Source organism: Labrus mixtus, chromosome 12 (assembly GCF_963584025.1).
Source record: "Labrus mixtus chromosome 12, fLabMix1.1, whole genome shotgun sequence".
Classification (NCBI taxonomy): Eukaryota; Metazoa; Chordata; class Actinopteri; order Labriformes; family Labridae; genus Labrus; species Labrus mixtus.
Window position 1 is genome coordinate 11,395,439 of NC_083623.1, and position 24,467 is coordinate 11,419,905.

Sequence of the window (24,467 nt, forward strand, 5' to 3'; positions counted from 1 at the left end):
ATTACTTTTCTCAGTAACTACACCGATCAGGTGGATGTTGCAAGTTTTATCCTCATGTATCATCACCGTTTTATTTGAGATTGTCTTCAAGGACAATATAGACTTAAAGCTGCTGTGAGGAGTTTCAACTGGTTATGACAGACTGAAATTAATAACGATGCCTCTATATTGTGGAGGCATCTATATTGTGTCTATACAGTTATTTTTAATATCTCTAACTGGGGCTGGGTCGATGTGACTAAAAATGTTATCACGATAAAAAAAATGGAATATCAGTCGATAGCGACATTTTCACGATAAATGTCAAGTCATTATTTCTTTCACGAGGTTCCTGAGGTAAAGTTAAAAAAAAACTGATGGCTAATTGTGGTATAATTATTCTTTATTTTTAGAGTATGACAAACTATACTTCATCATCTCACAATCATTAGCACAGTGATTTAAAATGCTGAGAAAAGTTATATCGCGATAATTATCGTTGTCGTATTAAAGCCTAAATTATATCGCGATTATTATGGTTTTATCGACCAGGCGTTTCTGTAACAGCAGCCACGGGGGTAGCTGTCAGCCAAGGGGATTTACACCCTTTGGTTATGTTTTCCACAGAAAATAATCTTAGCAAGTGACACATTTGACTGTTAAAACAGTGGAACAAGATGTTTGTGTGTGTGTCAGGAATCCTTGCTTACAGTTGTATAAGTCACATCATGTAGAAACTCAGCAGTTTCTCATGTGTCCCCTTGAGGCTGGCTGCTTAAACTCCAGAAGCCTCATACACGCCAATTCAAAAACGCTCCACAGGACAGAAGCCTCAACATTGCAGTCTACAGGAAACCTACCCACTCAGCCTGGTATTTACTTTTTGAGTTCCACCTTCCACTACAACACAAGATAGGTGTCAAGAGATAAGGAACAGAAACATCTTAGGGAGCACTTAACATGCGGTTAGATGAAATGGGCCTTCGACAAGACTTCCAAAATACACAGCACCAACAAGGAAGAGGAGATGATGATGTCACCACACTAACATCTGTACATTAACTAGCTTGAAGTATGGTTTTGTCGAAAGATTTAAAAAAAAATACACAAATATATTTCATATTAAGTCCAGATTTGTCATTGAAGTTAAATGTCCAAGAAAGTCAACACCAATTTGTTTAACAATATTCAAACTTTATTGGTTTTACATTGTGAAACTAAAGGCAACACTAGAAAACAAGGCACAAAATAAAAGTTTGAGAGCAAAAAGTTAGGGAGCACAAAAGAAGCACAAAACATTTCAGGAGGCATTGTGGCACCTGTAAGTGTCTTTATGGCTGTGTGCGAATAGTCGTGTGTCAAAGTGGGGGGGGGGGGAGCCGAAATGCAGAATCGTACCTACAAAACTGATGTCCTATAAAACAAAAATGTAAATGAAATGGCACTGCAGCCAGTGTGTGCTAGAGTAATAAAGTCACAAGGCAAAAGGAGGGAATGAAAAACGCTTTTTTACTCTTCAAATAATACACTGCAAGGCGAAAAACTGATCGGAGAGCCCTCCATGAAAAATCCTACTGGAAAGAAAACCAAGTCATTCAATGCAACACTTGTAAGTAACAAAGAAAGTGAGTGTTTACAATATGATGGAAATGTTGCTTTTAAGAACACTAGAGGTCTGTGGCTGTGGTTACATTATTACTGGGAAGTAGTTTTTAATACAATTGGCTGGTGAGAAGCTTCCCTGGCTACAACCAGGCCTCTTCTTCGTATACAGAGCCGAACATTTACTAGCTGGTTAAAGCCACTTCAGCAGTATTAAAACAAATACAATTTAACTGGTATTGGTCAAAATGTTATCACCTTAAAACTACTGAAATGACAGCCACTAAGTACAGGAAACAAATTTCCCACAAACACAAATGGCCTGGCAATTGCCTGGACAGCTTATCGCTAGCAAACGCTTGGTGAGTTTGATGGAGAAGTTAAGGCTGAGTGTGACAAAACAGACATTTAAGCAGAATACAACACAGAAATCCACTAAGCAAGGGGCTGAAAGTGCTGAGTCACATTGATACTTTATAAGTGTGGCATATCATCTTACAAACTTTAACTATATACCTATATTAACTGAATAAGGCACTTTTTCTGTAAGAGGTGCACGGGCAGAGCTAGTAAATTGTAGGTGAAGCTGCAGAGAGGCAACGCAATGCACATCTGTTTGTTATCCATTTATACCAAAGGTGTTTTGACATACTGCAATGTCATCATGTGAGTCTGAATTTTAGAAGGAATGCAGCTACCATGTCAGAAGCAAATAGCGCACTGGGACTTCTCGAGGTGGTGACACAGCATACCAGCTGTGAATAAAACTCAGTTATTTCTCTTAATCTGGGACGAAGGCTCTCCACATGCAAAGAATGAACAAATGTGTGCAGCTAAGGCAAAAAACTCTGTAGCCTTCTTGCCATATTTGGGGTCTTTGGGCTGTAGCCTAATGCCACCAGGTGATAGTTTTAAAGGCGTGTAAATGGTGAGCAGCAGAAAACATGTACGGTAATTCTAAATTATGAAAACAAAAAAAAAGAAAAGAAACATCTGTACTCGTGAAGTTCTTTTTGTGGTCATACAAACAAGGTGATGAACCATCCATTGATTTATATTCAAGATTGAGTTTTTGTACAAGCAACAATTTTTTTTTTTTTTTTGGCAGAACAATTAAAACATTTACAAAGACAAAATTAAAAAACAGTGTCAGTGCAATGCTCAATCTCCATGCCAAAACTCAGGACTTTGGCTTAATGCACACTGTTTCAAGGCATTCTTTTAACTAGCATATGGGCTGTTCACAAATAATCGAGTGGTTTTTCAGTGTGTCTAAATCCTAAAGAGCATATGCAATGCGAACAAAAATCACAACTCCAAGCATCCAGCATGCAGTAAAGAAAGAGAAGGCTCTAAACCAAACGGTCTTGAAACTGACAAGCCACTACGAGCAAAATGTATTAATCAACACTCCTTCATTTAGCCTTTCCTCAAGTTGAAACCTAGAGTATAAAAACATAGGACATGGCTATGTACAGGAGGGACAAAAGGGGGTAAATCACACTGTTAGCAGCGAGCTAATAAGAGAACTGAGGAAACAAATTCAACTACACTAAATTGTTGCAGTACAATTAGAATCCTCTCATTACACGGCAAAGTTAGAAATTGAAAATGCAATGCTCATTTAACCGAACTCGCACTTAAACTATCCAACATTCAATGCACTCTTTCCATCTTGGCAAGTTTTTCTTAAATTAACCCCAATATTTCTGCCTTTTCCTTAAATAAAAGTACACTGAGACCTATAGCACCCACCAGTGCTCCAACATCTCCTGCCAGCTCACTGCTCATGTTTCTAAATTTCAGCCGACTTCGGAGACAGAAACAGTGAAGCGGGTGGGCATTTTGGAACATTCCTGCGTGCTACAGATGGGAGAGAACCTCTAAAATGTATTATTCATACAAAAAGGTCAGCAGTGAGAAGACCATCATGCACTGATACAGTCTTCTGCCTAAAGGAAAAAGAAGAAAATAAAACTTCAATTTGACTGCTCAAGGACTTCTATCTATTGTAATCTTCAACAATAAAAGGCTCTTCAGTCCAGCTGGGATACTACAGTTGTCACCAATATCAGCACAGCGATACCGTTTCTGTCCTAGAAACATAAACTAATGATAACACTCAGGCCTCGACCAAGAAAAAAAAAAAAAAAAAAAAAAAAAAGACTCATCCTCGAGCGTTTCTCTTTTGAAGTCACACTCGACACTAAAGGCACTTCACTGCTATCACTGTCCACATCCAGAAGGTGCATGCCATTCTATGTATATCCCCATTCTCTGTATTATACATTATTAAAACAAATTAATTATTCATATTTCTGAGATATTCTACAATCTTTCACTTTGACCCACAGGCCGCTTTGACTACCTTGGCCAGCTCAACGCTAGCAACCCGAGTGGGTTTGTTTTGATGTTGGTAAAAATAAAAAATACCGTTGGGGAGGTAAAAGGACAGGAGATTCACCTGTTAGATGATTTATTGCGTTTAGCTGCTTTTGTTTTGGGCAGCTTTATTTTTAAATGTCTTCTTTTACGGCTACTATTGGGATTAAAAAAATCCCCAGAAAAAAAAAACCAGCACAAACCTCCAAAATGCCACCAAAAGTCAAAGCGGAGGGAATGCTAGTTTTTCTCCGTTGTGACATCAGATGATTGGGTGTTGCTTTTACTCCCTCCTAAATGACTCTACTTTTTCCTTTACATCATCCATAAACACATATACATGATACAACAGATGGAGGGAGAAGGAACCTGCTTGCGATTCAAGAGGCTAAAAGCAACACTGAATCATCCTCATTAAGATTTACTGTGAGCTCAAACAGTGTTTCCAAATTAAAAAAAAAAAATGCTATAACGCTACTAGTATGCAGCTGTACTACTCCAGATACCAACAGGAAAGCTACTTTGAATACATGACTAATTATTTAACTCTCAAGCGGTGTATTAGATGGAATAATCATGAGGAGAGGGGCTGTAAATAACAAGAACCCCCTCGATTTGCTGGAAAATGCTCTTTGCAGAGTGACTAACGACGTGATGGAGGTGGGAGTAGCTGTCAGATGATGTAATCCATATGCTCAAGGCTTAAATGCCACATCACCGGAGATCTGTTGAGCTGTACAAGTTTGTGATTTATCATACATCGAGGCTTATGTGGGTGCCTTCATACAAACTACAACTGCAGCTAGTGGCACAAACATCAAGGGTCTGGAAAACCTGCTTGAAAACACTGTTAGAGTCCGACGTGGTGGATGTGGAGGCTTCTCTGGAGGGTTCTAGTTGTTGGTGATGGGTGGAGATAAAGTGGATCCAAACGTACGTCTGCTTCAGAGGGTATGGTAGTTGCGGTCCTTGGACTTGCAAAATTTGTAGAGGAAGAAGATGACGGCCTGCAGACCCAGGACCAGCACTATTCCACCGATGAAGCTCGCAGCATCGAAGGTGTTCTTGTGAGGTGCAGGGGAGGGGGCGATGGGTGTGGTAATTGGGGGTTTTCCAGCTGTGATAGAGAAAGAGGAACAGATAATAGAGATGTTGGAGTTATTATTGTTTATATGCACGTTACAGGAACGTTTAAAAAAAAAAAAAAAACTCAATATATCACAATGTGAGCCGCTTACTTATCGGAGAAGCAGTCGTAGGAACGGAGCTGTTACCACTGCCAGTGGGGGCAACAGTGGGAATCATGGTGGAATTGTCTGAAGTGGGGTCCCAATAAAAACACATCTATTAGCCTTTTAACTAGTACATCATATTAACTTTTCAGAAATACAAAAACTGGCTAATTTGTTCAGGTGTACCCAAACAAACGCATTTTAAAATACATGTATTAAGAATAATTGTGACTTGGTAACAGAAGAGCCCCGTTCTGTAGGAGTGGCTGTTCACTTGTTTCATTTAACACTTACCAAATGTAAAAAATGATCAACTGACAAAAAGCTCCACTAAGAATGGTGACAATGACTAGAGTGTGACAGATGTTGGCTTTTTCCAGCTCGTTACAGTTTAAAAATGGTGAAACAATCAGTGACTCATTTATATGACTTGAAAGGCATTTTAATAAATAACTTTATGATGTATTATGTTATAAATAATTGTATTAACTATAAACTATGAACTAATGCTCTGTTACATTCGATGCTGAGAGTATTGTAAACGAAGGATTAGAATTGCGTCACAAACTAATGATGACACCATTTCAAAATCAGCTGAGCCTGGTTTCCTGCACATTAATATAGGCCATGAAAAACGTGTCTTAATGGTGCATTTCAGAGAGCCTGTATATCATTGTTAGGCTCATTAAGACTGATCATGCTTCCCAATAAAAGCCATCTTGTGTTCCACCTGTCAAAGTCCTTAAGGGTGAAGCAGCAGCACTAGGAGATGTTGAGTTTGCATTAGCAGTAACCCAATACAGTTCTGACAGCATGTAAAGAAAGTAAACAGCAAACGGTGAGGCTGTTATTATGATAACATTATTTTATAACATGCTGCATTGTTTTCTGTTAATCCCTCATACAAGTGAAGGTAGCACAATTAAAAGGAAGACAATATAAAGAGTAACCGAAGTAGAAAGTACACGAAACTAATCGTTTCAAGAATGTGTCTTAACATTAAACCCATTCAAATTTCCACGTCATACACTGGAGCTCACAGAGAACAGCAGGGAGCAGCAGAGCGTTTAAGAGACTTGTTACCTGTGGTGACGCTGATGTTAGAGACGGAGGTGGTGACAACAGGGGTAGGGGAGGCTGTAGTGGGAGGGGGAGGAGCGACAGTACTCCCGGGTTCTGTTGAGTTCGGTTTCGCGGTGGTTTCAACAGCTGGACAGAGAACCAACACCAAGACAGGGTAAAGGGAGGGGGGCAGCAAGAGGACACTCACCAAACAACATGGCTACACAACAACAACAAAAGCTCCCTTATTATTTCCCTTATGTAGACAATTAGTGTTTTTGGACAGAAACAAAGAAGACAGACAAAAGACAGACACAAAATGCTGAGACTGATCTGTATCTAGCACCTTATTAAGACCACTACTGAATCTGGAGAGAATTACAAGCCCCAACTTTGGAAAAGTTGAAAAAAAAACGTGTTAATATTAAACGTATTTACAACCACTTTAACGTTCAACTTACCGAAGCAGCTCGCATTGCTGCAGGACTCGTTGACGCCCACAAGACTCATGTTGCGACAGCTAACAGTTGCTGAAAGACACAAAAGAAAGTAGAATTAAAGGCCTGCTTCATGCTTTATATGATTTAAGTGTACCCATGTAGATTTTACTGTCATGTGTTAAAAAACAACAGCACCTTAGACAAAAAAAGTCCCATGTTTATTTATTAAGAGGTTACCACTCAGAGGCTCAAAGCCCAATGATTCCTTTGTTTCCCCACAACATAACAGCATGCTGCCTTCATCTACATTTCCTTGTAGTTCATGTTCAAATGGCCAAATGTCAGTAAATATCCTACTTCTTTTCAGTATATACAAGCAGTTAAACAACTTGATATGCAGCAGGTCAAATCTCTTTGTGTTCTCCCCCACATGGAGGTTGGAGCAGTTGCTCAAACAAACCCACATCCTGCAGTTAGGAAGACAGAGTTCCTTCTATCCGGCTGCCCTACATCATAACACTGTTATTTTAAGTCTGACTTCTTTTGTTTGCGCTTTTCACTTCTATTATACAAGGTCCAGAGTTTCTTTGTCTAACATTTATTGAAAGTGAAAAATACTTGATTTTAAGTAAAATTCTAAAATGTGACTTCAGAACAATAAAAAGGGCAAAATCGCAAAAATTCAGTTTAAAGAGAGTTATATAAATGTATAATTATAGAACTGGTAGTTGTTTTTTTACGTCATGTTAACATTATACACCGTCAGCAATTAATATAGAACAAATTATATCTAAGGAAAATGTTTATCTGCAAAATAAAACATAAAAATGTCGTCTTTCTCTTTGATACACTTGTGTTCTGTCTGCTGACACACAGTTTGATCTTTTAGCTCTTTTAATGTAAACTCAGATTATTTATTAACACAGACAGAAAGGGACTTTGCCCCGCCGTGACGCCTCATCTGTCCCAAATAGTTAAAAAATAATGTTTTGTCTGTATCTTGAGTTCTTCTTCTCATTTTTAAAGTACACAAGAAACTAAATTTGACCAACTTACAAGATGAAATACCTTAGAGGTTTTAAAAACCATGATTTGTGTTGATTTTTCAACGGAGAAAATCAGCCCATGTCCCATGTGAGAAACCATGAGTCAAGACTGAGAGCAACTTGTGACTATAGATTCTTTTCACACCCTGTTACGTGGTGTTCAGGATACACAGACAATACGTTTTATTTAAAGATTTAGCCAAGATGTCATGAGCACTTAACAAAATCTGATGTTCCACAGATCGTGCACGTTATAGGAAATACTTTGATAGAGTTAATGGATAATGTGTGAAGCTTAAATCATCAATCATTTGTATAAAATATCAATCAGAGCAGAAATGTTACATATTATTGACAGAAGGTAAATCAACAATCACTTGGTTTCACCATATCAAGCAACACTTCCTTATTTTAAAGTAGTTTTTGAACTTCCTTAATGTGAGATGCTAATGGTCTTTTCGTAATGACGGTAAATGATGGTAATGATGGTTTTATTTTATTATCTTATGAGTAGATTTAAAATATCTTATGTCTGGCAGAGATACTTGAGGTTGTGATCAGTTATATTCGAGATGTTTTAACACTTTAAGAACATGTTATAGACTAAAACAAGATGTAAAAATATATCATATCTTTACATTTTATAGTACACAAGGCAAACAATAACTTGATTTATCAGAGTCCATCTTGCAGCCTATGGACGTCATGGACACACTAATGAGAATACACTAACAGTATACAAATATTCTGAATGGCCACTTTGTCTTGACATGTCTCAGTCTGCTCTGGAATGCAGTTTTATTGGACCTGAAAGTAAACTCCTCAAGTAATACGGAAGTGAAAAATATTTTCACCATAAAGGTTCAATATAAGGACAGGAGCGGCCGTTATTCACCTTTGACCTCTTCTTTGTGGTGATAGAAAAAAAAAAAACGTGTGCTCAAATGTGTTTCTATGAGCATAGGACAGATTTATTACCCTGACATACAGGAACACAATAAAAGGGATGTAAGTCGGCCCTGCGTAGTGCACCTGGTGCTGTAAAACATCTCTGCTTGTTATACAATAATCCACAGCGATCAAACCCGCAAATGACTTCCATTAGATGGCTGCTTCCCATAAATGACAGTTACCCGAACTTTAACGACAAGGCTGCAGCCAATGTTGAAAGCATCTTTTGTCTTTCTCCAAATAGGGTCAAAATGGCTCACTGGCCTGTGTTTCACTGTCCCCTCTGCTCACAGGGCCGTACTTCATTTGTGGTTGGACATTTTTTTAATCAGATTCTGCAGTTGTGTGCACTTTCCTTGGATACAAACAACAAACATATAGCTGTCTTTGTTATAATTATTAGCTTGAGGAGCCCAGGATTTAAAGTTACTGTTGAGACTCTGGCTTATGGTTTATTTATGTGGATATGTTTTATGGTATTTTTTTACCTGTTCTCACTGGTGTCTATTTAGTACGCTTGGCATCAGCTTACCATTGTTGTTTCTCTTTGCTATTGCAGCCTCACCCTGATTTATATTTTGTTTTGCCATTTTCCAGAGTGTTCTTCCCTCTGCATTACAAGATAAACACGCCTGGTGAATAAGCACCAAAAATAAGCTGCCTCATATGTTTCAAACTCAAGAAGTTAATTTTTTTTTTAACGCTCAACACTTAATGACTCACGGCCTTCCGAATTCCTCTTCAGTATCATCGAAGGTAAGTCATCTCAAAAGTGTTGGCTGCATTATTTTTCACACTCTTTGTGTGATCTCTGCGAGGGGAACCATGTGGGAGGAGCGTTTTTTTTATCTCTCCACTCTCCAGTAGGTCAGGGGGATGTTATCTCACAGGCAGCTGTGAGAGGCAGGACTGGCTCTCACACCGACTCAAGATGGTGACATCATCATCACCACCACCACCACCACCACGAGATGCAGCCACAGCTTCCCCGAGCCGTATGTGTGAATGAAAGTCTCAGCCAATCTTGCCACAGTAAACAGCCTCTAACTGGGCTTTGTCACAGAATATGGCCTGTACTTAAAGGCGCTGCAGTGCTTGCTCGTACACGTGTAAGTTTTGTGCATAAAAATACCAAGCTGCAGGGAAATGTTCCTCTGACGCCAAAAGCTTGTTTACACTAACTCCCGAAACCGAAGATAAATTTGGTAATGACACTGTGGTAGGCGTTAGCTTGCTGCAGGAGCATCATTATACTCTGCAACCGGCTAGAGCTGACCTTTCTGGTTTTTGCTGAGTTCATATTAAATAGGTGATCTATTCTTGAGTTTGTAAAAGGCTTTAGAATTTGTTTCACAGCATGGCTGTACCCGCTTGCATCCTGTTTTGTAGGCTGGTGTCAGTTATATGTTCCAGTGAGTAACAGAAAGAGGAGAATAAGATATTAACAGAAAAACCTCCCTGAAGATTTAAGCCATGAGACCTAAACTTGTTTACAGTAATTGTCAGAGGATTTAGGGATGGGAAACTGCAAATCCATAACGGCTACACTAATTATTATTTTACTGTTAGTTATTGTCTCAATTTAAAGATTAGATGTTTAGTTCATATAAACATACGAGATCAAAATCAGTGTTTCCCAAAGCCGAACTCAAATCTCTATATTCACAACATAGAGACATTATGTTCACTCTCTTAGTTCATCTAAGTAGTAACTGTTAAAAGCTAGAAGAGAATTAAGACCTGTTTTCAAATTACTCAAAACATGATAATTGATTATAAAATGTTGCAGCCCAAAAGACTCCAGTTGAAACCAGTTCTAACTAATTATAGAACAGATCTTTCTAAATTGTTTTTTTTGTAGGTTGGGTTAATTCCTCATGAGGATACAGTGTTTCTGTAAACCTGTACATGCTCCTCCCTGAAGACACTTCCTTTCTCCCTTGGCTCAGTGGTTAGGCAGTTAATTGTCATCTCACCTGTCCTGTTCAACAGCTTAATACATTATTAAGTAACGTGTCGTTAATTGTCTGTTTTACATACACAGACAAAACAGGGGGCTGTGGGTTCAACAAATCTCAAACCAGCCTGTCTTCTGTTCAATCACAGCTTTTCAATGGCAATGTTGTTAAACAGGTCAGCTCCCATGAGAGGTAAAGTATACTGTTCTTGTCCTTCCAAAGTGCACAATTCTTAACAACACAAGACTACACACATGTTACAGTGTGTTCTCACACCCGAGGCATAAATCCTGAGAACAACAAGACGCATGAAGCTTCTCTCGTCTGAACACTCGTTCCTCTCACTCGTGCCGTTATCCTCTCCTTCCTTCTGTTCCCCTGCGTGAGGATATTGCAGGCTTCCTGCCACACATTCCCTCGCTTCCTCTCCTGTTCATCTTATTCACAGTCACCGGAGAGTAAACACGCTGAATGAACTCAGGCCAACATTAGGGGAAGGCCCTCTAGGGCGATATGGTTGATAAACAAAATACTCATGAGAATTGCTTTTTTTTTTCTCCTCCAACTACAAGGTTCTGGTTTCAGCAAATTCAACCAGAGATCTATTGTTGCCTGCCTTTACAAACAAATAATCACAAGTGTTAAACCCATACTTTTATTCAGATTTCCTCAAAGAAATTGTGAGATATCTTAGAGTTTTACCATCTAAAATGTACCTGCTCTACCTATAAAAACCTGTCACCTAATTTCAATACAACACAAAAACAACAAGCTCTTCTCCTAAACTGATGAAATCATGAAACTCAACAAGGAATAAGAAGTGAATGGAAAGCTGTTGGTCACCTCAGGAAGTTATCAGTCATAAAGTTTAGCTGTGGCATCTCCTTTTTCACAGAGTGATGCATATTTCTTAATCACAACCAGCAAGACTTCATAGTTAGTAAAAAAAAAAAAAAAAAAAATACCAACACAGCAAATTTCTCCACATCCCCTCTGTGCTGCAGAAGTCAGAGATTTCTCACTTGCAGATGGATATTTCCATTAACGTAATGAAATTAGAAAATTGTGACGCCGAGAAAAAGGCTACTACCAGAAATAACCTTTCACGTCTTCAGAGCCTTTTCTCATCAGCCCAATCAATCCTCGTTGTGATTTTATTGTGGTAGGAAATTGTAATCCACTTCATACAATCACCCGCAGAGTTAGGCTCAACAAGCCATGTGCAAGTAATTTACCTTATCTAAAATCAGCCCCCTCCAGATCAACAGCATTGGCCACGGTGCCCAGACGTGTTATGATACAGCTCGGGCTTTAAGGGGAAAATTGCAATGACATCATCTGAAAGTCAGCACCCACTGCCATACATTCTCTCCATGCCCAGGAATCATGTGTCCAATCAATCCAGCTGTCTGCACAATTCAGGACACACAAAGACTGACCTGTGCCACTCACTTCTCAACCTGTCACACACACACACACATTTAGGACAGATACTCACATGTTGAGCAAAGAACCCACTGGCAGTCATTGCCTCCACATGAATCACATGACTGAGTGGAACAACCATCTGCAAAAGAAATCACACACACACAAGAGTTAGTTATGGTATATCAAGGCAACTTTCCACATGTGATATCATACAAGTGCAGCTCTACAGATCTTTACAACAAGGATGCATAACTTCATATTATGTCGTATTGCGCAATCTTTTAAGCACACACACACACAAAAAAAAAAACACAGCAGGGCATGACAACATGATTTTAATGTGACTCAGACAGAAGTGTAGTGTTGCATAACAGGTTGATCTGGTCCATGTTGGTACCTGAACAACTCGATCCGGCAATCATGACTACACCAGTCTTGCTTATGCTTCCTCTGTGTCACTCTTTTCATTCTCATTACAAGAGATATCTGCGGTATCACCCCCCCATTAAAAGTTAGCATACCTTACTAGCCTGCTAAAGGCTACAGACAACTTGAGTCACTCTTGGCCAGCGTGGACATAAAAAAACAGACAAGTTGCCAAAAAAGGACAATATTTGCGTGAACCAAAACAAAGTTGAGAGACAGCTGTCAAACTGAAAGCTGAGGAAAAGTAATTATCAGAAGCCATGTGTAAAAAAAAAAATAAAAATGGAGGTACATGTAGATTAAAATCAGCTAAGTGTGGATGTCTTGACCGAGCTAAGGAGGCGGGTGTTAGCCGCTAGCTGCGCACTGAGAGGTCGCAAACTTACCTGCGTCCGTCGCGGCTGGTGACCCGATAAGAGCCAGAACTACAGTGAAAAGCACCGCCTTCAAGAACATGACTGCTGGCAAAAATGTTGCTTTATCGGCTCTAAAGAGAAGTAGTTGTCGTATGAGAGACGTCGAGGGCAAAGAATGAGGAGATTTTCACGGCTTCCTCCCGTGTTGCGTTTCTGGTCGCTGCTGCTCCTCGCTAGCTCTCCACTTCCTATTTGACAGGTCATGTGGCACTTTTTTTTTTTAATGGGAGGGGTGAGAAAAAAAACTAGTGTACGTGAGCAGAGAGGGTTGTCTTTAAAAGAGTAAGAAACCATAACTGATGGGTGTTCACTTCTGCTAGCCTGAGACAAATTCTAAAATACCTTGAAAGAAAATCCACCTGAATATTATGTAGGCTGCACTAAAAAATAACCTCTCACATCCACATCACAAGCTTCAGGGCACAAGTAGGCCCACACCATGACCCCCCCTGCCTCATCATCCCAGTTATTTCTTAATGCAAAGTAAAAAAAAGAGGAATATATTGTCCCCACTTAAAATATCTACAAAGTAATGTGCTGAATTATTACAAAAGCTAGGATTTCAAAAGTATAATAACTGTCTTAAATAAATATTAATGTGGAACCTGTAAAGAATAATAAGATGCTATTTAAGAAGGGCATAACACTTAAGTAGTATATTAAGTATAACAAGCAAAACAAGATGATTTGTTTATTAAACTTCTGTTTATTTTACCTCATGAGAGTCAATAGAAAAAAATAAACTTGGCGCTAAAACTTTAACATGCCACAATGTATAACTTTACATTCATACTTTGGTCTTTCATTGCAGGTCAGAGTTTCTTCTAATCTCCGGAGGACTTCCACACCCTCAACTGCCTGACTAGAATGGAAAATAAAGACGTTAGGCTTCTGCAAACTTGGTTACCTTGTTGAACAATTTGTTTTAAATCTGAAATGAGTCTGATTTTGGACAGTTAAAATGAAAAAAGTAAAATATTTGTATAAACCCAAAGGCAACGTAGGTCCTGTCCATCCAGGGTGTTGGCTGCAGGGTGATGTAGAACTGGGATCCGTTGCTGTGGGGGCCCTTATTGGCCATTCCCAGAGTTCCCCGTTTAGAGTGGCACACAGCAAAGCTCTCATCTATGGGAGAAAGGACACACGTAGGTGAACTTGGAGACAGCATAAGTTAATACACTCATATTCTGTAAACTAACACATTTGTAGGTATTTGTAGGTTTTGGACTTTCTATGTTTACCTTCAAAAGTTGGACCATAGATCGACTCCCCTCCATTTCCTTTCCCCTCTGAAGAAATATCTGCAAAAATGAAAGACACAGCACAGTTAAAATGTGACTCAAACAAAGACTTATTGCACACAAAAAAGTAAATCAAGTTTTTTAAATTAATTTTCTTGATGTCCCAATATTTTGTTTAGAATTTTCTGTCTATCTCAAATGAATGACTGGGACATAAGCTGCTAAAAATAATGATAAATGTGGATAAAATGTTTCACTGTTGGTTCACTCTTTTTGTTTTATTTATTGGAGAGAAAAAAAAGTCAGAGGTCCAGATAAAATAGAACACAGTGCATAGAAAGAAAGCACAATATTTTTTTTAAAGCATGGTAAAGGTTCTTGATTTTTATGGAATATATAAAACAATATTTATCAACTTAAAAGAGGCATCTGTACCAATGTTTCCAAAACTGGGACTGGTAATGAACAGTTTTCAGAGGCATCCAGTTGGGAAATAAATGTATGCACAAGGTTTCTTAAGACAGCTGGGAGAGTATTGATTTGTGTCACAAACATCTCACTTGCACTATTTAGGTCTGTTTACTAATATTCTCAAAGCATCATTATAAGCTACTTGTAGCCTCTGCATGCTCGGTGTAGATATATATCCAATGAGCTACACAGATGTTTAGGTTTCATGAGAGATTCTACATATTCATATTTAGCTGCATTATATCATACCCCCTCCTTGTACCCATCCGTTGGGCACCACACGATGGAACAGAGAGCCTCTGTAGCAAAGTGGGAAGCCGCTCTGAGACAGGCCTCGCTCCCCTGTGCACAGAGCTTCAAAGTTCATTGATGTCTTCGGACAAATATCTGAAAAAAGCTGAAGCAAGAGGAACAATGTGCATTGTTAACGTGCCGTTATTCTATAATAGACACCTTATTTCTTATATCAACATTATTCATGAACTTTCTTTTGAATTTGTGGACAAAGGATGCTAGGAAAATATAATTGTGCTAGAAGTGTCAGAGCTGTCTCACCTCAAACAATAACCTCCCTACTGCATCTCCTTCTATCTCCATGTCCATGAAGACGAACCGGTGCTATAATGAAATTACAGAATTTCATTGAATAATTTCATTGAATAATTTCATTCACATTTTTCAAAGTCACACAGATAAGACAATAAACAATAATAATCAATTATTCAAAAAAAAAGTCATGAAGAAGCCACACTTCCTGCTTCCCCAATAGGAATGGTAAATATTTGTTGTTTTAAGTGATTCTGTAGTTGACTTGCCCCAGTATTCTTAAGTTGTTTGGTGTAGTAGTCCTTAGCGACAGCTGTGTACACATCCTGCGGCTGATTGAAAGTGAAACTCCAACGATCCCTGGACCAGTTGATGAGACTCTTCTCATCACCCAGGAGAAGGCCGTTGAGAAAGCACATCAGACTGCTGGAGTACTGCCACACTTCACCACGCAGCTCCTTCAATCACAATTGTTGAGGAGCAAATCTGTTGTGATTCATTCAACTCAAGATTACTAAACTATACAGCAGGATGTTGTTGCGTGGGTGTGATTAGCTGTTCAAACCCCGACACTTAAACCTTACTGTTTTCAGAAAAACAATGTTGTGTTCTCTACACCTCTGATTTTAAAAACAGTTGTGTTGAGTGAATTGATCATCTTCATCTTCCTTTTTATAAAACCGAACACGGTCAGTTTTCCATCAGCAATGCCTGTTTCATTTAGCTGATAGAGGGTTAACATTCTCAGTCTTTCTTTTGTATGTATGTGTCTAAGTGTGTGTGTGTATGAATACATGTATAGGTTACTGTATATGTGTTTATATTTAATTTTGTTTTGAAATTGTGTTATACGATTTGTTTAGTTGATTTATTTGTCTCTTTAAGAGGTGAGGTCCCTTGTATAAGCCTGTTGGCTTCTTGACCTCTCCTGGCACACCTTTTATGTTTTTGTTAATCCTATTTTGATGTATTCTTATATGTGTGCTAATAAATAAATACAATTTTAAAAAATGATATTTTTTCTTTGGATAATTTGCTGTACGTGTTTTATCATGTTTGTGACTTACCGTTTTCTTGTTGCACAGAAATGCATGCCAATCAAATTCAAGTAGTGGTTGAGTCTTTGGATCCAGAAATACCTCAGGAAACTTCTGTTTGAGACCCTGTTCAACATAATCAAGACAAAAGTGTTCAGGTGAAAAAAAAACACCATTATTATTATTATTTTTTTTAAATACTGAGGAAAATAAATGTTCACCTCTGCTATACTCTTGGCGATGTGAAAAGTATGGTCTTTAACTAATCCCACAATTTCTAGCTGCATTTTTGGATCCATGTCTGAAATAAAAACTAAGGGACGAGGACGAAGAAAACACTGGTGTCGTATCCATAGCAACAAGCATTTAAAGGCGCTTTAATATGACGTTCATGTCAACATGGCCGGCTTCGTTCAAATTTATACGAAGTGCTTCCTTTTTTACTGACTTTGCTCATTATTATTGAGTATGTTGCCATTATGACTACAAAGATAGTCCATTAAAGTCTAGTCCATCTTTAATTTCTTCTTTATTTAGTTTTCTAACTAATTGTGACGACATTGGAAAGTGACAATGCCGTGACGAGAGAAGATGCTCAACAGATTGGAACGCAGCCCAACGGCGCCGACGTTTGAAATCCCTCAGTCGTTGTTGCGTCGCGTTTTTTGCTCATATTTTTTTTTACGCGTTTATGACTCATATAATCTTGTTTATTCCGTTTTGAAAACATTTCGGGTAGTCATGGGTGTTCAGCATTTGTGGTCTATCATCGAGCCGGTTCGTGAGTCGGTGCCGCTGTACAGTTTGAGCGGAAAGACGCTGGCAGTAGACCTGAGCTTGTGGATATGCGAGGCCCAGCATGTCCAAGCAATGATGGGCCGAGTTACAAAGCCCCACCTGAGGTAATCCTGTTCTTTAAGAAACTCTTCATGATGTTATGTTATTTCACTTTTTTGAGACAGCTTGTCCTCAGTTAACAACGCCCATGCTCCATTGTGTCCAGAAATCTATTTTTCAGGGTGTCATCCCTCACCCTCATGGGGGTTAAGCTTGTCTTCGTCATGGAAGGAGAAGCCCCTAAGATGAAGGCAGAGACAATGAGCAAGAGGACAGAAACAAGATATGGACGAGTCAAAAAGGCTCCTGCCTCCAAGTCTACAACCAACACCAGCAGAGGGCGCTTTAATGCTGTACTGAGAGAGGTTGGCTGCCCCTTCACTTAAACATCTCATAAAGATCAGTAATGAAATGATGTTGTGTTCAAGCAGTCTTGTCTCTTCCTTGCTTCTGTAGTGTGCAGAGATGTTGGACAACATGGGTGTGCCGTGGGTGACAGCTGCCGGGGAGGCTGAGGCCATGTGTGCCTACCTGGACTCTCAGGGTCTGGTGGATGGCTGCATCACTAACGATGGAGATGCTTTCTTGTATGGAGCCCGTACTGTGTACAGGAACTTCAACATGAACAGTAAAGTATGTATTACGTGTGGGTTGATATCAGTCATCCAAACTGTTAATAAATTCTGGAGAAAGATAAATCCAAATCACTGGGCTGAATATGTTTCACTGCTCCTTCACCTCAAACTATCTTGGGGATAACTGCATGATTAATTATTTTGATCAAAACTCTGTCAAGTGATTAAGACAAAACTCTCTCTAGACCATTAAAGTAACTCTTGGGCATTTACAGCTGTATTTCTTTAAGTAAGTGTTATCACACATTGGTTTTTTCCTTGAGGAAATCATTTCGGTCTGTGTTTTTGTGTAATTGCATCTCTATAACTCACACTGATTAGAAATGAGTGTTGAATTAGTTAACCTAACTTTATTGTACTTTGGTCACACATATGATTTTTTATATTAAGAAGTACAAGTGGAGCAATGTTGATTCAGCCAGAGGGGCGGGAAAAACGTTATTTTATCATTTAAAATAACTCTTCCATATCGATTTGTCCACTGTCAAAACCAATAAATGCATACAAGGTTCATTTAGGTTCCCTATGATGTTCATTTAATATTTATTTGGACAATTACCTCATCATAAATGATCAACTTATCAGTAATGAAAACTATTACTTTCTGTAGTCCTGCACATTTCATTTTAAGAACCTTTTTTATTTCTTTGATGTACTTTTGTGAATGCTCACCACGTGAATAAAAACTCTCCAATCGACATGTTTTATTTCTCCCTTTCCATCTAGGACCCTCAGGTGGAGTGTTACATGACCTCCAGGGTACAAACCGAGTTGCATCTCTCCAGAGAGAATCTTGTCGGCCTGGCCGTCCTCCTTGGCTGCGACTATATTCCTAAAGTAGGGCTGATCTGTTAATCGGAAATATTAAACACGAAAAGTCAATAATATGCATGACATGCGTATATTAACTGTAAATAATTGTTCTTCCATAAGGGCATATCGGGCGTTGGTAAAGAACAAGCTCTGAAGCTTATCCAGATGCTGAAAGGACAAACACTTCTGCAGAGGTAGGAAACCCAAGCTCTAACCTTTTCTTAGATCCTTTTAATTACATTTTTTTTTCTGTTTATATTCATTAACCTTCTCCTGACCCCCTCAGGTTCATCCAGTGGAAGGAGGAGACTGCTGGAGTGTCTGTGGGAGTTGTGAAGAAGGTCGCTCACTGCCATGTGTGTCGACATCCTGGTGAGTGTTTCCCTGCGTTGAACTGTGACCCCTGTTCCTGGTCGTGATAAAGGGGGGCAGCAAAAGAGGACACATTTCACACATGGCTGATTTGAAGCCATTTAACCTGCCATGGTGAAACGTACACGTATGTGAGAGATGGGATAGTCAGTATACAACTTTTGACTTTACACCCAGGATATAGCAGTGTTACACATTTTAAAGCTACTTCCCTTTTATGAAATAATCATTCTGATTCATCTCACCCTTTACTCCAGGCTCAGCTAAAGCACACGAACGTGGCGGCTGCATGCTTTGCAACAGTAAACAGTTCTGTCAACCTCAGGACTTTGACTACCAGTGTCCCTGTGACTGGCATCGCTACGAACAGACCCGCCAGGCCACGTCCTTTGAGGCTAATATCAGGAAGTATGTGACTTTCTCAAAAGACAAAAATGAGCTTCACTTCATTTACTCAACCAGTAGATGTCATTGCAGGAAATAGAAATCCTCAAAATATATAGAGCAAAATCTGAAAGTCATAAGAACACCAGAATAAAGTGTAAACCTACCAGAAGGACAATTAAAGAGTAGAAGAATATTAATGATATTTTTTCAGTATAAGGAACTAAAATCACAAAGAAGAAGATAGAAAAGAATCTGCTTCTATTTTGTTATTTCCCTATTTATAAAATGACATTATAAACTAATAACTTTGATTCTGGCTCTAAAGTATGAATATCCTCTTGTTATCTGAATCTCCATCATTTTACAACTTAATTTCTTTAGGTTTTGGACTGTTCATCTGATCAAATAGCGATTTTAATGAGCTCTACATGGGCTTTATTGAACTAAAATAATGTTTTTTTTTAATGTTTTTTCCCCTGTTCTTGTTAGAAAAACACTGGCAAGCTCAAAGTTCCCTTTCACAGAGGTACATCAGTTTATCTTCTCATTATTTCATCACAGCTTTTAAGAGCCACAGTATTCAATTTAACTTCTTGAATTGCAGATCATTCATGAATTCCTGATTTCCAAGGATAAGCCTGTGTCGCATTTCAAGAGGAGACAGCCAAATATACTTCTAATGCAGGTAATGGGCCCATTGAAATGAGCTTGTTTAGAAAGTTATCCTTTCAGTGAATAAGAGGCTAATCCTTTGTTGTGTTTTCTAGAAATTTGCTTTGCAAAAGATGGAGTGGCCGAAGCACTACACCAGTGAAAAGGTTTTAGTTTTGATGACCTATGCTGAGTTGATGAACAGAAAATACGGGAGAGAATCGTCTTCCCAAATCAAGCCTCTCGGGTAGACGTACAAGTTCAATTTCAACATTTTAAAATAAAGAAAGTGTCTCTATTGAAAATGAAAAATATTATTTCCATAATATCAACACCACCTTTTATCCCTTAAAAGGATATTGAAGCCGAGGGTGAGGAATGCTGTTCCCTGCTTTGAAATCATCTGGAGCACACCAGGTCAGTTGAAAGCATCCAACAAAGGATGCTCAAAACGATATCATAAGTGATGCTCTGTTTCCTGCAGACTTCCACTTTTTCCTCACATCAGGAAATGAGGCGTTGAAAAAGTGTTAGAGTGACATGACTGCTGGTTTGAGTGACATGACTGCTGCAGAGAGCCGAAGGTTGGGGTGCGGGGTGCGGGGTGCTCGTCGCCGGGTTGTCTGTTAGTGACTTGCTGTGAGGTGGGCTCAGAGGTGACAGATCACTCACAACAACCACAAGGTGCTAAACTGGCTTCCTCCTCTGGCTGAGAAATCTGTCAAATCAAGTCTGCTTCACTAACAAGCCTGAGAAAATCCCTATCAGCTCACTTTTCTTATATTATACCATGAAAAAGAAAAGTATTCTTTCAACCGACTACATTACACAAGGTTATAGATTTATATATCTATATATAATACTTTATTTATTTAACCATAAATAACTGGATATACTACCCTGACAGTAACAGAATAATGTAATACAAATGGAAAATTACATTTAGATAATGCTTTGTAAAACCAGTCAACTATTTCTGTCAAAATAATACAGCTGAACTGTGTGGACATGTGTTTATATAAACGTGTATTCATTTAAATATTCCTGTATAAAGATAGTGGTTGAGAGGTTTTAATAACATTTAGGATTTTAAGGGATACAGTATTAGAACTTTGTATGGAAAACTTCAATAGAATCCATCTTGGGTATTTGAGTATTTTGTTTGTTTTTTCGATTTTAGCAGATGTTGAAAGAACAAACTATTAATGCAAAATGTCCTTTTTTAATTTTGACACCTCAAATGTCTCCCAACATATTTTTTGTAACAATAATAGTAAAAAAAGAAAGGGGAGGGGGGTTTCCAATTTAGAGAAATGTATTGAGTCCTACTTAAACCTAACCTTGACTTTTTTTCCCCCCCTGCAGAACATTTTGTCTTTCCTGAGGATCGACCTGTAGACGATCAACACGAGGTGAGGACGGTGGAGGAAGAGTCTCTGTTCCGTGTGGCTTTCCCAGAGATAGTGGAGAGCTACCTGAGAGACAAAGCTCAGGCCGCAGAGAATAAGACAAAGAGTAAGAAATACACATTACCATATAAGTAAAACCTATTTTTTTGTTTAGGTGTGTTTTTAAATGAACCATGTCTGACATTAAAACAAAACTGAGAGACCCCACCCCCCCCCCCCAACCCCCCAATCAGACGTGACAACCTCTAAGACTTCCCACGCTTCTGACAAGATGTGCTGATCAAAGCCACCTGAAGCTATGTCTTGTTTTTCAAGGCTGTGTATTACAGCACCTCTGACACCTGAAAATGAAGAGTTTGGCAACTCGACTTGTTCAAACCAAAGGCTTTGATGCAGCAGAGAGGTGTCTGCCTCTCGGCTTCTCTGTCACTTCATGCACTTTATACTTTGCTTCCCATCTTCCTGCTCACAACTGCTGTAAGGCTTCACTTCCTAATGTGTTGGAAAGTCTTAACAATGCAGAGTGAATATGTTCAAAAAGTGATTGTCTTTTGAACTCTGACATCAAGTCTTATTTCTTATTTGCAGAGAGAAAGCCGAAGAGTAAAAAGGAGAAGCAGTCAGATGATTCTGAGGGTATTTCGGACCTCTTAGCTCGGATGACCCTCCAGAGTTCCTCCAACACTCCACCACAAACGCTGCTCCCTGTCATTTCTAACCCTGAGGAGCCAGAGGTGCTGGTTTTGGACACTCCAGTTAAGCATGATCATCAGCAAACGTCAAAAAAAGATCATAGCAACCTGGTTGATTGCTCAAATATACATCTGTCTCGTGCAGAATCTGAGACTATTGCTTCACCTTCAGTCTCTGCCGTTATTGACGCTCTACACCTGAGCGATATAAACTGGGACGCTTCGTCCTTCATGTCCTCTCCGACTCCACAACCAGCTGCAAACCACAACACAGAGCCCAGGCTGAGCAAAACCACAGACAGAGATGTGAAGGAGGCAGAGGGGAAAATCATCCAAGACGAGGTCAAAGAAAGCGAGTCCAAGTCTGCTCCAGAGTCGTGCTCCGCAGAGTGTCCACTGAGGGAGAGGTTGCTTATGAGGAACACAGCTAAACAATTAGCCCCTCTCAAACTAATGTCTTCTAAAAACTCAAAACCAAATGGAGAGATCCCCATTAAAGGTAGCAGTGATAGTAAGGAATCTGGTGTTTACAGAAAGGCACCACTCAGTGCAACAAACAAGTTAGAAACGGCAGCGTACAACTCAAAACAGCAGCTGAAGTCCACAACACAAACTCAAAGTAAGACGAACGACACATGTGACATCTCCAGAAAGCCTCCTCAGAAATATAGATTTGTTAAAAAAGCATTTTCCTCATCAGCCGTCCCGCCACCGAGGTGCCAGCCTGATCCAGGCCAAAGCAACAAAGACAAGAGTGTGCCAGAAAGCACCAAGAGGAGTGTGTGTGTAAGTGTTTGTACATCCAGTGAGGAGAGTGATGCAGAGAATCAGCTGTTGGGAGCACAAAGGAAAGCTAAGAACAAGACTGTTAGCAAGCTTAAGGGAAGGGTCCTCGTAGAGCCCCCCCTAAAGCCCATCTCTGCACCAAAACCAGCTAAAGAGGCTCACAAGGTTCAGTTTTCCTTAATCCCAAAACCTAAGAGGCATGTGGATCCAGAACTAAAAAGAGTCCCTGTATTACCAAATAGCAAATGTCCGAATGTTTCACCATCTTATTTGAATGCTGATGCGTTCTCTCCAAATCCAGCGTCACCGGTCTCTTTGTTAGAAAGTGACGATTCGGTTATTTGCACCGAGAGTCCGCTGCCACTTTCTGAGAGACTGAGGTTGAAGTTCCTGAAATGAGCAGCATGATAACAAGATGATGGACACGGACATAAAAGCTGTTGAACATTTATTATAACCCTGGAGATAGAGATTGACAACAAAAACAAGTCATTTATTGCTTTTTACAGTAGAGCTGCAACAATCCAAAAATTGTTTGTTCTTTATTTTTCGAGCAAATGAGTCCAGCTGTGATGGTTTCTTTTCCTCAAATCTAAGAATTTCATGCATTTCTGTGTCTTAAATTTAGAATACATTAAATGTTGTGCTTTGGGTTGTTGAATCAAAACTACATTCAGATGTCATTAGCTCAGTTTTTGCATTTTAATCTGGAATTTTACTGTTAGTGATGTTCCCAATGTTGTAAAGTCGAAGTTGGTCAAAGGTTTGCACTCGTTTCTGACTTTGAAATCATGTGAAAGTCTCCTGAAAAATTAAGGAGACTGTCAAAAAAAAAGTGTTTTAAGTATTCAACTTGAATTATGAGCCTCCATTAAAAAAAAAAAAGAAGACTTGTTCGACCTTGAGTCAAAAAAAATGTATTCACTGGATTGAATGGCGGGACCATGCAATCAAAGAATTGTGTTAGATGTTTATTGCAATGTGCTTTTTGAGATTTAAAAACTTACTCATCCTTATAAATTCAAGTTCAAATAAAAAAAGTTTTTGTTGTGCCTCACCAAATATAAACTGTTCTTTGACCCTGGAAATATCAGTTTATGTCAATCAGAGGATAAAGTTGTGGATTAGCACCGTTTTCAGTATTAAATGCCACTTAAAAAGAATCACATGACGTGCTTATTTTCTCCCACTGCTGTTTGTTTGACAGGCTGTATGTCACTTTTAGAATAGGCAGACAGAGAGTAGCTAAACAGGACACACCGAGGGGACGCTGAGCCATTGGTTTTACAGCCTGCCTGTGTTTGTCCCCTTGATCATGAGTGAGGCCTTACACACCTTTTCAGACATGAAAGGTCTGGCAGGAGCTTGGTGACAGCTGCATCCTCTGGCCAAACAACAACTTGGTCCCACTGCTGCCTCTTTAAATGTATTAAATCTAACAGTTTTTCAAGGGAATTCTGCTTCCTTTTCCAAACGCAGATGAAGTTGTCTCCCACAATATTTTGTTTATTTGTCATGTAAAGAATATTGCTGGAAACCTATTTTTTTTTTCCTAAATGGAGACAGCATGTTGTGCTCTTCTAAATGCAAAGAGAAATATAAGATTCAGTACATGGACATGGTTATATTTAATTATTTTGCCCATCACATGACAGTGATGGCTGTTGA

At 39.1% G+C, this 24,467-nt stretch overlaps 3 protein-coding genes across 3 annotated transcripts; 1 reads left to right on the forward strand and 2 right to left on the reverse strand.

Moving 5' to 3' along the window:
* Nucleotides 1-1,152: 1,152 nt before the first annotated feature.
* Nucleotides 1,153-13,111, reverse strand: cd164 (CD164 molecule, sialomucin). Its single transcript, XM_061051970.1, has 6 exons — nucleotides 12,893-13,111; nucleotides 12,151-12,219; nucleotides 6,719-6,787; nucleotides 6,279-6,404; nucleotides 5,202-5,279; nucleotides 1,153-5,080 (listed from the first exon to the last, which is right to left on the reverse strand). The coding sequence occupies exons 1-6, from the start codon at nucleotides 12,960-12,962 to the stop codon at nucleotides 4,908-4,910; spliced, it is 585 nt and encodes a 194-aa protein (XP_060907953.1). The 5' UTR covers nucleotides 12,963-13,111; the 3' UTR covers nucleotides 1,153-4,907.
* A 506-nt stretch (nucleotides 13,112-13,617) lies between these two features.
* ppil6 (peptidylprolyl isomerase (cyclophilin)-like 6) lies at nucleotides 13,618-16,568 on the reverse strand. Its single transcript, XM_061051973.1, has 8 exons — nucleotides 16,439-16,568; nucleotides 16,248-16,343; nucleotides 15,450-15,638; nucleotides 15,190-15,252; nucleotides 14,884-15,031; nucleotides 14,164-14,223; nucleotides 13,912-14,047; nucleotides 13,618-13,784 (listed from the first exon to the last, which is right to left on the reverse strand). The coding sequence occupies exons 1-8, from the start codon at nucleotides 16,514-16,516 to the stop codon at nucleotides 13,673-13,675; spliced, it is 882 nt and encodes a 293-aa protein (XP_060907956.1). The 5' UTR covers nucleotides 16,517-16,568; the 3' UTR covers nucleotides 13,618-13,672.
* Nucleotides 16,569-16,616: 48 nt separating this feature from the next.
* On the forward strand, nucleotides 16,617-23,687 carry LOC132984925 (flap endonuclease GEN homolog 1). The gene is made up of 13 exons (XM_061051971.1): nucleotides 16,617-17,119; nucleotides 17,221-17,419; nucleotides 17,511-17,687; nucleotides 18,416-18,526; nucleotides 18,623-18,696; nucleotides 18,789-18,874; nucleotides 19,132-19,282; nucleotides 19,751-19,787; nucleotides 19,866-19,946; nucleotides 20,029-20,159; nucleotides 20,268-20,329; nucleotides 21,278-21,427; nucleotides 21,910-23,687. The coding sequence occupies exons 1-13, from the start codon at nucleotides 16,809-16,811 to the stop codon at nucleotides 23,196-23,198; spliced, it is 2,859 nt and encodes a 952-aa protein (XP_060907954.1). The 5' UTR covers nucleotides 16,617-16,808; the 3' UTR covers nucleotides 23,199-23,687.
* The last annotated feature ends 780 nt before the right edge of the window (nucleotides 23,688-24,467 follow it).

Bases quoted from the DNA above. Each gene is read 5' to 3' on its own strand.
- cd164 (XM_061051970.1), bottom strand. From the start codon at position 12,962: ATGTTCTTGAAGGCGGTGCTTTTCACTGTAGTTCTGGCTCTTATCGGG. The intron at 12,220-12,892 runs GTAAGTTTGCGA...TTTCTTTTGCAG, and splicing joins ACCAGCCGCGACGGACGCAG to ATGGTTGTTCCACTCAGTCA. The intron at 5,081-5,201 runs GTAAGCGGCTCA...TCTCTATCACAG, and splicing joins TACGACTGCTTCTCCGATAA to CTGGAAAACCCCCAATTACC.
- ppil6 (XM_061051973.1), bottom strand. From the start codon at position 16,516: ATGGATCCAAAAATGCAGCTAGAAATTGTGGGATTAGTTAAAGACCAT. The intron at 15,639-16,247 runs GTAAGTCACAAA...TTGTGATTGAAG, and splicing joins TTCTGTGCAACAAGAAAACG to GAGCTGCGTGGTGAAGTGTG. The intron at 14,224-14,883 runs GTATGATATAAT...TCATTTTTGCAG, and splicing joins CGGATGGGTACAAGGAGGGG to ATATTTCTTCAGAGGGGAAA.
- LOC132984925 (XM_061051971.1), top strand. From the start codon at position 16,809: ATGCTCAACAGATTGGAACGCAGCCCAACGGCGCCGACGTTTGAAATC. The intron at 18,527-18,622 runs GTAGGGCTGATC...TTCTTCCATAAG, and splicing joins GCTGCGACTATATTCCTAAA to GGCATATCGGGCGTTGGTAA. The intron at 18,697-18,788 runs GTAGGAAACCCA...TGACCCCCTCAG, and splicing joins GGACAAACACTTCTGCAGAG to GTTCATCCAGTGGAAGGAGG.